The 15,811-nt window shown below is 37.6% G+C and overlaps 2 protein-coding genes across 3 annotated transcripts; both read right to left on the minus strand.

Annotated features, from left to right (window-relative positions):
• Nucleotides 1-8: 8 nt before the first annotated feature.
• LOC131435335 (uncharacterized) lies at nt 9-1,893 on the minus strand. Of its 2 annotated transcripts, none has more exons than XM_058603102.1 (4): nt 1,724-1,893; nt 1,494-1,645; nt 1,199-1,430; nt 9-1,134 (listed from the first exon to the last, which is right to left on the minus strand). In XM_058603102.1, coding segments are annotated over exons 1-4 (1,308 nt in total). In that variant the 5' UTR covers nt 1,726-1,893; the 3' UTR covers nt 9-212. The 2 variants fall into 2 exon arrangements, with proteins under 2 accessions (XP_058459085.1, XP_058459084.1); XM_058603101.1 differs by having other exon boundaries at nt 1,494-1,668.
• A 7,514-nt stretch (nt 1,894-9,407) lies between these two features.
• LOC131437866 (uncharacterized) lies at nt 9,408-10,649 on the minus strand. The gene is made up of 3 exons (XM_058607498.1): nt 10,294-10,649; nt 9,871-10,224; nt 9,408-9,801 (listed from the first exon to the last, which is right to left on the minus strand). Exons 1-3 carry the CDS (start codon nt 10,350-10,352, stop codon nt 9,636-9,638), a joined length of 579 nt encoding a protein of 192 aa, XP_058463481.1. The 5' UTR covers nt 10,353-10,649; the 3' UTR covers nt 9,408-9,635.
• Between the last annotated feature and the right edge of the window lie 5,162 nt (nt 10,650-15,811).

Here is a 15,811-nt window from a genome sequence, read left to right on the forward strand (position 1 = left end):
ACAATATTTTATTCTACCAGCTGGATGTGGTTTGAATATAAAATAATTTCGATTATTTTATCAATTAAAATATTATTCCTTAAATAGGAAACAATAATACAAAAGTGACTTGACGACACATGAAAACAAGCTAAAATATATTGCAGATTAGCTATCTGCTTGAACAAACACTTAAAAAAAACCTAGCATTAACACAAATATTTTGCACTTTACTATTTACAACAGACAATCCGCTCCAGCATACCGTGGAGGGTGGAACGAGCAATGCTGGCCGTGGGACGTACGGCAGCTTCGTGCTGCCAACATTTACTGTACAAGGCACGATACTCCTGTCGAATGTAATTCTGATCGACAGCCACCGTCGGCACGAATAGCTTATCCAATGACGTAGCATTCAAATCGGAAAAATCGAACCCTTCGCCGAGGGCATCGCTCGTGACGTGGGACGGTCCTACTAGGTCGATACCCTGTTGTTTCAGCATATCACTCATGGCGGCGGCTGCACACTCGACGTTTGGCTGCTGGCAGTCCGCCGGGCTGTTGGAAGAAATGAGAATACTGCTGCGAAGACTCATATGGGAATTTCCGTTCGGTTTCAGATTTCCATGCCAAACATCCAACGAGTTGTCACTGTTTTTGCGGGAACGAAACTGTGGAGCCTGGAGCAGATTGCTTTTACGAGACGGAATAGTTACCGGTTCCGTTCGCAGGATGTCCGCTGTTGTCACACTATCGGGTCGCAGTTTCTTCTTAACCACGTTGTAGGCAACCGCATCATTGGAACTGATTGAATCGTACGGGTCTCTACCCTCGCTGAGCTGCCACATGGTTATACCGAACGAGTAGATATCTGCCATCTCCGATATATTGCCCATTCCTCGGAGCAGTTCTGGGGCCATGTATCGAATCGTTCCACGATTACTGGATTTTTCATTCAGATTTAAATTATTCAACAAAATTGAGGAACCAAAATCGCACAGCTTACAGGTGTACTTTCGCACGTGACTGCATTGACCGTTGGATTGACAGCCCAGTTTCAGCAGACAAACGATCACATTCTGGGGTTTTACATCGAGATGAACTATGTGGTTGCGGTGGCAGAAGCAAAGGCCGTTTATAATGTCGCACAAAATCCTAGAACAAAAAAAAATGAATTAATTTGATAGTCACCAGCTCTTCTGATGAGGAGATTTCTCACATCAATCGATGGTAGATTGTGATCATGTAGTTTTCATTCAAGATATTTTGTAAGCAATGCCCGTCGAACCGTTCCATGATGACCAATCCATACTGAGCACCAGAAATAATTTTCAGCACACGAACTATGTTCTCATGTTTCAAATTCATCACATTAGACTCATTCCGCAACGAGTCATACCGGCAACGGTACTTCTTTTGTTTCTCTACAATTTTCACCGCAACTGATTTACCTGCCAAATAGTCGAAAGAGTGTGGGTGTTATGGAACCAAATAGAACCTAACGAGCTACCGACCTTTATACTGAGCCTTGATTACCACCCCGTAGCTACCCCGGCCAAGAACCGTATAGCGATTGCGATGCGGGAACTCATCACGCAGGAAACGATCCCGGTTCGGTGTGTCAAAATTGATCTCGATCCTTGGAACGGCGAGCGTCGTGGGGAACCTGTTCAGTGATATAACCACAATCTGATATTCGATTCCAGAACGTGTGAGTGTGCTTCATATCGAGTGTAATACTCACATGATGAACGCAATTTGCGAACGATCGATTCATTGAAGATCGATGGATGGACGGTTTTGGCACGCATAAGATTGTTTAACTGTTTTTTAGTACGTTCGATGATAGAAGGCAATGCGGTAACTAAACAAGGGATACTAACACGGTACACTAACAATAGGATATAACGATGGCTTCCATCCCTAAACGGCATCGAATCATAGATCACGTGTTTCGCTGGTGCATAATGTTAGGCGTTTGTAGTCGGGACGTATACACCATGGAGAGAAAATATTTTTTGTAACCCTTCCAAAACGCAAACTATGATAACAGAACGAACATGTTTAAAGGAAACAATTTTTAGTAATTCATTGTCGAACTTCATCAATCATATTCTCATATATAATACGGTGGTATTCTATTCAAAATTTTGCTCGTCGATTCTTGAAAAAAACCAAGGGATTGTTTTTGCATTAACTGGTATAACCTTCAGAAAGAGAAGTGAGTTCCACTACTGTAGGGACTTCCGGCACCGGAACCCGAGAACTGGTATAATCGATGTCCGTTCGTATGGCCATCAACTAACATGACGTACAAACTCTACTAGTTTTCATTCGAATTTTGAAGATTTCATGCGATTTTTACATCGTACTCTAAACTTCGGTATAAATTTTGGTTGTGTCTGAAAATATGAAGTAATTTTTGGTAGGAACATAAGATCCATCATTTGACACTAAGATTCGGAGTATCGGAACCAGAATAGCCGGAGTCGGTTTGAATAGCCTATCGATTTGTGTAGTTTTTAAATCCAGTTTAGAACATTTTTTACGGGTTTTGTTTCGCCGCTTTAAGTAATGGTATACAATATTGACGGATTCCTATAACGGATCCGGATGAATTTCAGGAATTCCATGTTGGCGCACGACACCTTTTATTTGATTCCAAGTTTGTCAAACTCTGTTCAACCATCTCCAAGAAAACCTAGTGAGATTATTTGACACCTACACACACATACAAACATTGCTCAGCTCGACAAACTGAGTCGAATGGTAACAGATCGGCTGAAAAGTTCGTATCGTGTCTATGAGAGGGCGCCACTAGAATTAAATCCATACCATTTTCAGTTAGTACCAACCTTCAAAAGATACGTGTATAAATTTGACAGCTGTCTGATTATTAGTTTGTGAGATATTGCATTTTGAGTGAAGCTACTTTTGTTATTGTGAAAAAAATGGAAAAAACAGGAATTTCGTGTGTTGATGAAACACTACTTTTTGATGAAAAAAAGTGCCGCCGATACCAAAAAATGGCTTGATGAGTGTTATCCAGACTCTGCACCGGGCGAAGCAACAATTCGTAAGTGGTTTGCAAAATTTCGTACTGGTCATATGAGCACCGAAGACGATGAACGCAGTGGACGTCCAAAAGAGGCTGTTACCGATGAAAACGTGAAAAAAATCCACAAAATGATTTTCAATGACCGTAAAGTGAAGTTGATCGAGATAGCTGACACCCTAAAGATATCAAAGGAACGTGTTGGACATATTATTCACGAATATTTGGATATGAGAAAGCTTTGTGCAAAATGGGTGCCGCGTGAGCTCACAATCGTTAAAAAACAACAACGAAAAACCATGCTGAAACTGAACGAATTGGGCTTCGAATTGCTCCCTCATCCACCGTATTCTCCAGATTTGGCCCCCAGTGACTTTTTCCTGTTATCAGACCTCAAGAGAATGCTCGCTGGTAAAAAATTTAGAAGCAATGAAGAGGTAATCGCTGAAACTGTGGCCTATTTTGAGGCAAAGGACAAATCGTACTACAAAAATGGTATCGAAAAGTAGGAAGATCGCTATAATCGCTGTATCGCCTCTGATGGCAATTATGTTGAATAATAAAAACGAATTTTGGCAAAAAAATGTGTGTTTCTATTAAACGATACGAACTTTTCAGCCGAACTGTTATATGACACAATGGGCCAAAAGTCATATTCCATTCTAAGAAAATGGCTGTTCATCTGAAAGGTTTTGAGATGCCATAAGATTAAAAATGTCGATTTCAAGAATATTTTTTTTCATAAGCTACCTCTTTATATTGGTTAGTGATTTTCTCCAGTTTGCAGATCATGAGAGTCTGTAACCAAACAAACCATTGATAGTCCCATGAATGATTTGCTGAGTTTTATTCAAGTCCGACTACCAGTACATTCTTAGGGGCCCTTGACGGGACTCGTCGAGCAAAATTAAAGGTCATTTAGCTAATAAAGGGGACACACAAATAAATCTTACCCAGGGCTCATTAAAACGTAAAAGTGACGCTAAGGTATGGTTACTTTCTCACACATGATTGAAGAATTTTATTCATTTAAATTCAGGTGTACACTGTCAAAACAACTTTCAGACAATAGAGTAATCCGTACTGAAAAAAACAAACATCCGTTATTTGAGATGGTTTAAGGTGCGGTCACACTAAATTATATGCGTTTTGCGCAAAACAGTTACTTTTAACCCAAAACCTCAAAATTATCAGTCTTAAGGTCTATTTATCAAAAAATCTGTTTCATTAGTTATGCAAGCCTACTATTGACTCAGTTTTTACTTAAGCTAACTAAAAATATGTCCTTGTCAAACTTACTTGTGTAAAGAGTTTTTTCCAAGACACCCATATCTCAACCCTACGTAGAATACGGATCAGGGTCATTCAGCCGAAAGGGTAATTTTGCCGAATCCGTCATTAGTCTTAATATCGTAATTGGAATTGATAAAAAAGACAAATAAAAAATGATTATTTTTACTCCCGTTTTTTTTGAACTACAATCGTACTTCTGATATGATTCAGAGACTTGTATAATTTTTGTAAGTTTATTCATGATCCTCAGAACGGAATTCCCAAAATAACTTGTTGACTTTACTAGTGTAGCTATCAGGCAATTGTTTGCGGAATTTTCCGATAACTGAGTGCAGATGAAAAAATATCTAATGCGGCTTCGCCACATCGTTTGGTTCGTATGCTATCCGACCTCGCTATCGCTCGTTAGGACCTAACTGAAACAAAAAAGAAAACAGTTTTGAGTAGAACGGGTAAACGAGGCGGCTGCAGGTTTGTATGCAAGAGGCCACCGCTTTCGACTCAGTTGCCATCGCCTCGGCGGCTTTGTGCCGCCGAGCCATCTTGGCTTCGGTTATGTGGGTGCGCCACATGCGGAGATATAAAAGCAAGAAGATATTTTTCCCCCAAAAAATGACCATTTCGGCGAAATAACGCTTTCGGCGAAACTACTTTCGGCACAATGACCCATTCGGCGAAACTACTTTCGGCACAATGACCCGCTCCCGTAGAATACATGATGAATAAATTTGCCGATGAACAAAAACTGAACTGTTCTGAAAAAGTTCAGTACGCTGTTTGTTAATTTTGTAGCTCTTGCAATTTGATGCTCTGTTGATAAGTGGATGATGTATTCGAAATTTTCTCAGCAATACTGTGGTGGTGGAGTAAAATCATCAATAAAAGCAGCAAGTACTGTGATTGATAATAGTTATAATGATAATGATAAAAGTCACAAAGCATGCTATGCAGCTTATTGGAAAATATTACCGAATATCATACTCAGAAGTAACAGGAGCGCAGGTTATCAAACGCGGTGCCTGCTTTGTGTTCAGGACATACAAAATGCTGTGCTCTTGTTACTTCTATAAATCTATAAATCAAATTCATGCTAAATAGCGTTTATTTGGGTTTAAACTCAATAGTGCATAAATGGAAATCAACCTGTTGGAATTCAAAAAGAGCATTTCGTCGCTATAACCGATCAACGGAGCATAACAGGATTCTATAAAAATTATATGTGATCTTAATATTTATATCTCGATAAATATGTTTACAAATCAGAAGCAAACATTCAGATTTTATTAAGATTATAGCAAGTCCAGATATTATATTAAGGCCCGTTACATTTCAGGTAAATCTATACCAGAGAATTGAAAAAAAAAGAGTTCAAACACTTTTGTCGATCATGTTTTTGACTTTCAACCCGAAAAATGCTATACTTCAATAAAGAGCATTTTTTCCAATTTCACATATCTGAAGATGCTTTTGAAAACAATAATTTGATATTTGATTTTGAAATGACAGCCTAAATTTAAAATTTGAGAACGTTCCAAAATAATTCCTACTTAAATTGTGCAAAGTTTTTATTCAAATATTAATTTTAAATTGAAAATAAATATTTTTCAATATGATTTTGCGCTTTTTCTCTCATGAACAAAAAAAGGTAAGGCAAAAGCTTTGAAACTCGACTGATAAATATTGGAAATAGTGATATAGCATTCAACTCAGTTAATTGAATCCGCAATGTTTCCTAAGAGATGATTTTCACAAGCCTTCGGTGGCCGATTTTTGATTCCGAAAACACAGAGTGATAAGTGTAAAAAAATTTCAAAACGTCTTCAAAAGTGACGCTGCAATAAACGGAAATCAAAATCTAAACTGGGCTCAAAAACAAAATCTAAACTCAGCTCAATATTTTCTCGATTTATAGGTCTTTCAGTTGCAGATTGAAAATAGCGACTTTAGTTTAACGGACCCCGGATGTACTGAAAATAGAGAAAAAAATCTAAAAAAAAAAATCGTATCGATTTATGTTTAGTTCTTGCTGTACTTTATACTCTGTTGATCTGATGATTTTTTTCGTAGTTCTAAATAAAAAACTTTGTTAATATTACATTGAAAAATGTTCACTAGTGGCGCTGATGATATCATCATGGCCTAACGCAAACTAAAGTAATAAAAAGTAATAAAGCAATTTTTGGATCAAAAATCAGTAAAATCGAAATGAGTTAGGTTAGGTCATCAATTAATAAGATCTACGAATTGCAGATATCGAATTTTGACCGTTGTCATCTATATCATTGCATGAACACTTTTACATTCATGAATCAGACAAAAACGATTTATTGCACCATACTACCTTCGATTTGAATAGTTCAATCTATCTATATCTGATAAATTTATGATAGTCGCATTTCGTAGTATTTTGATTACTTACAATCCGGAACCATCAACTGGGATTCGAAATTTGCAATGTAGAGTTTAAAGCAACCGACCCGCATTATGAGACTAGCCATTTGAATCATTTTTCTGTGAGTCAATCTAGGTAGATATCAAACAATAAAACTGTAATAAAAGTTCAATTTTGACATTACTGTCGGGTCTTCTGGCTGCAGATATCGCAAACTAATGTGACTAATAGGCAATGGGTTGATCATCAATCATAAAAACTTGCTATTCGAATCGATGTTATATACACTTCTGATTTTTCAATGACTTTCAAACGAATTTTTATTCTAATCTAAATTTACGAAAATCGATTCAACCATCTCCGAGAAAATTAAGTGCACATTTTAATCAAATATACCCGCCAATCGACATACAAACACGTACAGACAATTCACTACTTCAATTGAACGAGCGAACTGATTCGAATTGAAAGTCGGCCCTCTTGGTACAAAGAAGAAAAAACTGAACAACTATCATTCATTAGTTAATTTCCTCAGATGCTATAAGTTTTGTTTCACTGAATTTAATCATTTCCGTTCATACTATTCTTCAGTACCAAAAAAAGCTTGCTCATAGTACTAAAATAGCCCCTTTGTCACTCACATGCCGGTTGGAAGGAAACGACGAAAGAGGTGGAGAGCGATAGATTATTTTTGTAGCAATATGGACTTACACTAGTTATTATATGATGCCAATATATCCTCCCAACCTCAGTTGGTTCTCATGCCCGATGCAATCGTAGCGTATGTTGGCAACTCAAAACTTCCCGGTTCGAAACCAGTCGCTTAACTGTTCTTTTTTTTATCGCAAATCAAATCGCCTAAAGGCAGTGCAGTAAAACTTCATTCAATTCAATTGAAACTGATTGTGGAACACATTGACGATCTCTCCACTGCAGTAAACTTCACTCTCTGACACACACAATGTTTGCTGACGGCTCGAACGGGCAGCATTCAGTTCATCACTCGTTTCTCTTCAATCGAGGCTCAGTTTAACCACCGTCAGTTGATCTCTTAAAGTAACAAAATATCTCTTTCAATAGTGTAAGAGCGGCCTTCAAATAAGGTTCATGTAAACATTCGAATTGGTTCAGGATAATAGATGAAAGACTAATCAGATAGCTGAAATGTCAATCACAGAACACACCTAAATTAATGGTTTCCTCTTTTAGTTTTCATTTTTAATACTTTACTCCATTTATAATTCTAATCGTTCGAATCTGCTTACTACCAAGAGCGAAGACACTGAAGCAGCTATACTACTTGGCACTTGAAACTGAGCAAGCAAAACTTCAAATGACTAGGTACGACTATTCAACTGACGATGAATTCTGGGAGCTTCACTTGAAAATGGCAGCAAAAGTCAAATGAATTAGTAGGGATACGCTGACGGTCAGCGGCCATAAATTTCATTTTCATCTTATATTATTCGATTGAAAATGAAATTGTACCGCACTGCCTAAAGGTATGCAATTTCATCTTACTTCGCGAAATCTATTTTTAGATTTGCACGATAAGGTCTATCCCCCCAAAAAATGGGTAATAACAGCTGAAAAGTCGTACTAGATTTGTAACAAATTTAGATATAATATTGATATTTACATATCAAGGTTTGTAACAATTTTGTTATCACCTAGGTTAAATTGAGTTATAATTTTTGTTATTTTAACTAATAACGAGGCCAAGATTATGACTAATTTAGATAGAAAAAACTAAACAATCCCAGATACAATTTTGTTATCCCTTGTTGATCGGGTAATCACTATTTGAAATGCGGAAAAATATTGAACTGCCGAGCTTAGCATTAAGCATTTCAATTTGAACTACTCTGCACTGATGAGTCAAAGACGAAACGTAAAAATAATAAAGGAAAAATATTGTTGTTTATATTGACCACCCTACGTGCATCGAAAATCTCGCAGTCATTATTTCTCAGTTGTGATTCACTTTGAATCACTTCGGCGTCGAACTGAAGCGTGGTGAAAATTCAGCTTCGAAATATCATCGGAGATTCTTCTGCGTTTCGATGATCTCTTCAGCGATATTTATGTGGGTGAATATTCATCATCACGTTTCGCTGACATAAAAAATAACTTGTGAACTTTGTGATGATGTGTCCTAGCACAAACAAGGTTAATCCCTAAATGATCTTTCATTTGAATCTAAGTTTGTGAACATCGGTTCTATGAGGAAAGCTAATGCATTATTTGCACCTAAATTTCGCAACCGGAAGTCGGATTCGAATAGAATTTAGAAAGTTTGCATTGGACAACTAGACCTTTCATTTGAAACTAAATTTGTGAAAATCAGTTCAACCGCATCTGTGAAAATTGAGCGCCCGAAAATGTTTGTTAGATACATACATTTGCTCATCTAGATGAACTGATTGGAATGGTATATAACACTCGACCCGGTCTTGGTTCAAAGATCGGGTTTCACAGCTATGACATATCCTTTCTATATGAGAAAGGCAAAAATGTGTCGAGTTCTGTAAATTTAATACCTCCTGGAGTTGTGTTTCACCACATCCAAAAGTTGACAGAACGATTTATTCGGAACGGAGATAGAGTTTTATCTTCCTTATGAAAAAGCTTTTTACTGGGTCCTGATTAACGCTAAATTAAGTTCATGGTAAAAATAAATTAATCGGATTGGAGTTACTAAACGGTTATGACTTTTAATCAAAAACTGTAAGGTCGAATTTTTAGTAATCAGTTCTAATATCAAACTAATAACATGCTGCTATCAATAACTCGAGAAAAAAAAGATCAAAATCTATGAGATTTTCAACAAACGTTGTACGTTCATTGTTATTTAGAATTACTACGCAATTTTTGTTTTCAAGAAAATAACAAGTTTCATACACATCGCATATTTTGTTAATCTTTGTGTACTAAAATAACAGTAGCAATCACATAAAAGTGCGGCGTTTCGTGATAATAGCGAATGTAATCGTCCATCTTTGGATCCAAGATATACTTCATTTTGTAGTACACACCCTGCTGATGTTTCTCCACTATCGTAGCCAGGCTTATGATTCTGTGTCTGCAAAGGAAACGGAAACTTTAGAACTTTTCGACGTACGTTTTCCACCCCCCTTTAACCTATATTCACCTTTTATAGTTCATATGCTTGACGCGGTCCTTGATCTGTTTGGAAATATTCTGGCACATTTTCAAGTTCTTGGCCGGGTCGTAGATGTACCGTTGCTCTTCTTCATCCACGTCGAACTGTCGTCCGATGATTCTCTCCATCATGCGTAGAATTTTTTCCGTATTGAACAATGGCTTCTGGTAAGGTTCCTCAATTTCCTCCGCATTGATGCGCTGATTCAGTTCTTCGGTTATCTCTTTTAATCGATTTTTTCGCTTGTTACCGAAGGCCGTCGTCAGCGTTTCACTGATCAGCCCATTAACGGCGGCCTTGCTTGGAGTACGCGTCAGGCACGTCTTGCCTGGGTTGGCGGGACTGAATTATTATGTAACGAGAAACACCACCTCATTACGAAGGTAAATTAATTGATTTGCTAAAACTTACGCCGCGCTACCATTTTTCTGTGTGGCCAAAGCAGCCGTTTGTGCTACATTCGCCAACATATTTTTGGGGTTGTAACCGTAGAAGTAGGTTTCACCAACTTCCTAATATCATTAATTGCAAACCACCTTCTTCAGTCATAACCGTTCCAGCAGGAATCAATAACTCGACTACCCTTGTAGGGAACTGGGAATGTTGGTCAAACCTGTTCGCCTTAGAAGTGAGTGAGTTGTGGAATTTTTCCATTTGCAACACTTTAACTAACACCGTTTCCGACAGGAGCGAAGTTCCAAACAGTAAAAAAAATAAAAACAAAAACTTTCACCATCCCCTTAATTTCCCGCCATGGCAGAGGGCGGCACTGGTGGCAATGGTGGTGTTTCATTTGTTGCAATCGACGGCTACCGTTGCTTGAAAATGATTGAAGTCTTACCGTGCACAAACCATCAACCTGTCATTTAACCATGCAATTTCTGCTATAGGCAACGTAAGAAGGAATAATTTATCACTGTATTCGTGTGTATAAACTTACAAAACAAATGCTAAAGTGAAACTTTTAATAATGCATGCCAATGACTAAATGTCCTTTTTTATTAAATACTAGCTGACCCGTCGAACTTCGTCTCTCCAAAAAAATATTTGTTCGAATGTATGTTTTCGGACAGCAGAATTGATTATTTTACGTTTCGCATTCAGCTCATCAGTGCATTAGCAGATTATGTTGACTGCTAATGCCACCTCGCGGATCAACATAATCCGCTAAGCACACGTAAAGTCATTGCTATTTACAACGCACTTATTTACACCGAAGTGCTATGTCTATCCTGACGTCCCAGGCGAAAACGAATTTACGACTTTATGGCCGCAAACATATTTTAGTCATTTTGGTTTTGGTACCTCGTGGGTACCGATTTGGGCAGAAGTGCACATGACTGTTTTGATTATTTTACGTTTCGCAGAATTGTCAAACGGCTAAGTAGTTAACGTATATCTCCATTATTTTTCTGATTACTTATCCTACAATCAACGAAATTTTACACACATTCATTTAGCTTAAAAAAGAAATATCATTTAGCTCAAAAAAGGAAGTTTTCTCAGAACTTGTTCTATATGTTCAAGTTGCCAAAAAGTGCCACGCGTACTTTAGGGCTTTAATAAAGTGGATATTGTTCAGGTACCAGGCATAAATAAATCCATTATGATAATAATATTGAACATTGATACTTAATGGCCACTTATTATGTGCGCTAAATCATTAGAAATCAAAGAAAATATGTTAGTTTGAAATTAGCGCTTCTACAGAACAATCTTTTCATTGATTCATTCAAAAATTTTCTGATCTGTTAAACTCGCGCTCACGATGACCAATATTATTTATCTAACTCCATTACACACAATCCATCAACTGGTCAACGATATCAGAACTTTTTCTCCTGCCTACAGCAGTTTTCTAGAACAGTCATATGCATTCCGTTATTGAGTCATTTGGCAAGCAATAATTGTGATATCCAATTAAGCACGTGACTCGAAATGAATCAAGCATGCATGTGCAATCTCCACACAAAACTATTCGTTGCGCGCCGAACGATTTTTTCAACGATCTAGTATTCTTTTCTTCGACGACCAAACACTTATGCAACTCGTTGCGCGCCAAGCATCAATCATTAATCTAGCAATCATTGACGACTTTTTCAACGGAAAATTCCATTGTCCATACAAAACAACTTTATGGATTTTTCCCACTTTTCCGGCCAGTTTTCCTAATTTTTTTTATGTACGAACCCGGTGGGAGTAAAAACTGATCAAACAAAAAAAAGAATCATGTAAATCCGTCCATCCGTTCTTTCGTGATACGATTACAAAGAATGATCTCTGCATTTTTATATATATACAGATAGAAGATAGATTCACAATTTTATTCGATTACTTATGCGTACTCTCCAAATAACGTAAAATAACTTCGGATATGGAGTCGTTACGGTACTAGAAAATTGAGGATAGCGCACTGCAAACATTGCTTTGAGTAATTTAAAATATTTACTTGCAATATGTGTGCATTCATATCATAAATGCATACTTGTTACCTTGATAGTGTACGAAAATAGCTTCTAGATATTATTTATAAAAAATATGCTCCGTTGTGACTTGACTTAATAGTTGTGATAGTTATACTGTGGTAAAGATAAAGTTTCTAGTCTTTCTTCATCGTGAAAAAAATTAATCGTCTTTAGGCCCAATGATAAATAGTCGGTAAAACCGTATCGATCGTAACACGTGGTAATCGGATGGTGCCAAATCAGGACTATATAGTGATAGAGGTTGAGTTATCAACTAATACGCAGGTCTCATATTCGGTTCATTTTCCCGTTACAAACGTAATATCTGATAGTCACATTAAATGAAATTCCCAACTATCAATTTTACTCGTACCGGTAATGCATCCTGCGGTGGTTCCTGACCGTGGACCTCCGCGTTTAAGAAAAGAAGAAAATGTTGGAAAAACGGCTACATGATCATTAGGTTGACCTATAAACATGTTTTTTTAACATAAATATTCATTGGAATATGAGTTGAAATTAAATTATCAAGATTTAAATTGGGTGTTCAGCGACATGTGGTGATTTTTCAGCCCTATTATGTTATTACCATGAAGACATCATTTGCTTCCTCAATTCTGTGATTTTTGTGTAGGGAAAATTGTAAACCTACTTGTATTGTGTAATGGGGAAAAGGAACTTATATACTAACTTACTAACTAACACAAAGAACGGATCGATTCAATTGAAGATTGCATCAATTTTTATCGGAATTTGCTTATAATATTATGTGTCATTACATCTAATGCTTCTATATTTGTTATTTGAAACAAAACAACAAGCTACTGATCGCTGCTTAGCTCGTAACTATGGCAACGATTATTTATGTAGAATCAATCTCAAGGCCCAATATATCACTTCCGGTGAATCTCTCAACGGGTGATCAGTGCGGTGAAATTGTGTTAGTGCGGTGAAATTTCGAGTATTTCGCGAGAAAGATCTGGCCAGAAGACAACAGGATCCTTGTGGTTTCGAATCATGGGTAGAAGTCGTTTTTGTAAACATTCCTTGATGTATATTTCGATGTTCATTGAAGCAGTGGTGTTGAAGGGTTTCGAAATCTTACCGCAGCTACAAATTGTTTGCCAGACCATAGCTTTCTTACCAAATTTTTCGACTTTAATCGATGTCTCGGACTGGTTTAACACTTGCCCTTCTCGCACCGTATAATATTGTGGTCCCGGTAAGGATTTATAATCGAGTTTCACGTAGGTTTCCTCGTCCATAATTATGCAGTTCAAATTTCCAGCAAGAATCGTATTGTATTGCTTTCGAATCCTCGACCTGATCGATGCTTCTTGATTCGGACTACGTTTTAATTGTTTCTGCTTCTTATATGTTCGAAGATTCAAACGTTCTTTAGCACGAAGAACATTTGACTTCAAAGTGCCCACTTTTTTGGCCACATCCCGAGCTGAAACCTCCTTCTTTTGCTCGAACGCCTTCAGTATACGTTTATCCAACTGAGGATTAGCAGGATTTATTTTTTTCGACCCGTTTTCGGTTTATCCTCAAAGGTGTTATCCTCACCGAACTTCCTGATTGCATTTCGCACAGCTTTTTCACTTACTCCTTCCATTTTTGCTATCTTTCTCAGTGACAGTCCGCGTTCTGTGCACCATTTGTACACAATTTTTCGACGTTGTTCTACTGACAGTCCACGCATTTCGAAACAAACTAATGAAAATGAATAAACAACTGCACAGGTGGTTAGAGAAGAGTGTAAACAACAGGACGCAGCCATGAAAATTGACAGATTCTGAACCATTGCGAAATGGCAGCGGTTTTTGGTTGCGTCCATACTTTCTGGGACAGTCTTTAGTTTCGCTTGCAAACTATGAGAACCAAATCCATGTCCAGTCAATGACATAAGCGGAACAGTAGTTTCAAAATTGTGTTCTCTCTTTCATTAGCCCTTCCAGTCATTTGCAGTTTTCAGTGAATATCCCATACTATGCAGTGTTGGCATTCAACCGAAGTTTTGAGAATCGAAAATGACAGAAAAAGGTTTCACAATGACTTTTACCTGTTAGTGCTCGAATTTGTAGTAGTTTTGGTTTCCAAAGAGGTTCTGGGATGTAGTTACTTCGATTTGTCATATTTTAGTCTCTCTTTATAGCCAAGCGTCACAGATTTTCAATACATCGATGAAAGAATGAGAATTGAAATTCTGCTGATGCTTCCTGAAGACGTTAATTTGGTTTCGTCTTGTCACAGAGGAAAGAGTGACCGACGACACGACCTGCAACTCGACTATCAAAACTGTATCGCAAATTTAACTACCCCTCAGTAACTGGTAATGTCAAAACGGATTTGCTTGAAAAAATGTTGGAACTGGCAACACAAGTTGGTAAGTTATTGATTTTGAAAAACAGTTACCAGTAGCCTTGGTAACTACATATGGAATGTAAACAAAAACAAGAGATTCTCACTTGAAACGAAACCACTGAGTGTAGTTGGCCGCTGGCAGGTATTAAATTTATTCTTTCAGAGAGTTTTGAGTCATTTTTTAAAATTTGTATCTTTTTATAGCCAGTCAGATACCTCTAGCTTCGGCTATCAGCTCGATGTTTCTTTCCATAATCTTCTCAAAGTTACGTGTGACAATATCAACATCGTCAGCGAAGCCAAAGAGCTGTACGTACTTTCGGAAGATCGTGTTGATCCGCGCTCTTCGAAGCAATATTGAACAAGAGACAAAAAAATCCAAAACCTTGCCGTAGCCCTCTCTGAGACTTGAAACGACTCGAGAGCGTCCCAGATACTTGGACGTATCACATTACTCTATTCATCGTTGCTTCGACCAATTACGTCAAATTATACGGAAATCCGCATTCGTGCATAATCTGCCATAGCTGTGATCTGCCATAGCGATTGTGTCGTATGTCGCTTTGAAGTCAATGGCGCGTTGTATTCTCGACACTTCTGGAGTACTTGTCTTATAACGAATATGTAATTCGTAGTGGCGTACCGTACCGGCAACGAATATTATTGACTAACAAAAATTTGATTTCGGTTGTTTAAGGCAATAAAAACTTCTCGTGTGTTATCTTCAGAGGGAATGTATTCATCTAACTAAGCATTTATCACTTTCATAATGTTCCCAGAATTACATTTCTCGTTTAAAGTTTTGCTCGAGCTTCCTGGTTTAAAACTAGTCCACCAAGCCGATTGAATGTAGACTTTTTGATAACTCCAGGTGACCACAGCGTTTCTATAAACTTGGTGGACATATCAGCATTGTTTAAGGTTGTCAAAAAATTTGAATGTGCCTGTTCAACGTCACTAGTTTGTAATTGCCCTTGTTGGACTGAACTTTGAAGTGCCGATTGGGCTAGATCTATGTAACCGGTAACCAGATTTCAGAGGTGATTTCAAAGCATATATGAAGTCTTGTACCAAGCAACTAGCAGCGTTATTAACAA

This window comes from Malaya genurostris, chromosome 3, assembly GCF_030247185.1.
Source record: "Malaya genurostris strain Urasoe2022 chromosome 3, Malgen_1.1, whole genome shotgun sequence".
Classification (NCBI taxonomy): domain Eukaryota; kingdom Metazoa; phylum Arthropoda; class Insecta; order Diptera; family Culicidae; genus Malaya; species Malaya genurostris.

What these genes read in the sequence shown, in the direction of transcription:
- LOC131437866 (XM_058607498.1), bottom strand. Translation starts at nt 10,352, where the DNA reads ATGTTGGCGAATGTAGCACAAACGGCTGCTTTGGCCACACAGAAAAAT. An exon ending in CAGAAAAATGGTAGCGCGGC is followed by an intron (nt 10,225 to 10,293) that starts GTAAGTTTTAGC and finishes ATAATAATTCAG; the next exon opens with TCCCGCCAACCCAGGCAAGA. An exon ending in AAGCATATGAACTATAAAAG is followed by an intron (nt 9,802 to 9,870) that starts GTGAATATAGGT and finishes TTTCCTTTGCAG; the next exon opens with ACACAGAATCATAAGCCTGG.
- LOC131435335 (XM_058603101.1), bottom strand. Translation starts at nt 1,756, where the DNA reads ATGAATCGATCGTTCGCAAATTGCGTTCATCAT. An exon ending in TCGCAAATTGCGTTCATCAT is followed by an intron (nt 1,669 to 1,723) that starts GTGAGTATTACA and finishes ATCGAATATCAG; the next exon opens with ATTGTGGTTATATCACTGAA. An exon ending in ACAATCTACCATCGATTGAT is followed by an intron (nt 1,135 to 1,198) that starts GTGAGAAATCTC and finishes TTTTTGTTCTAG; the next exon opens with GATTTTGTGCGACATTATAA.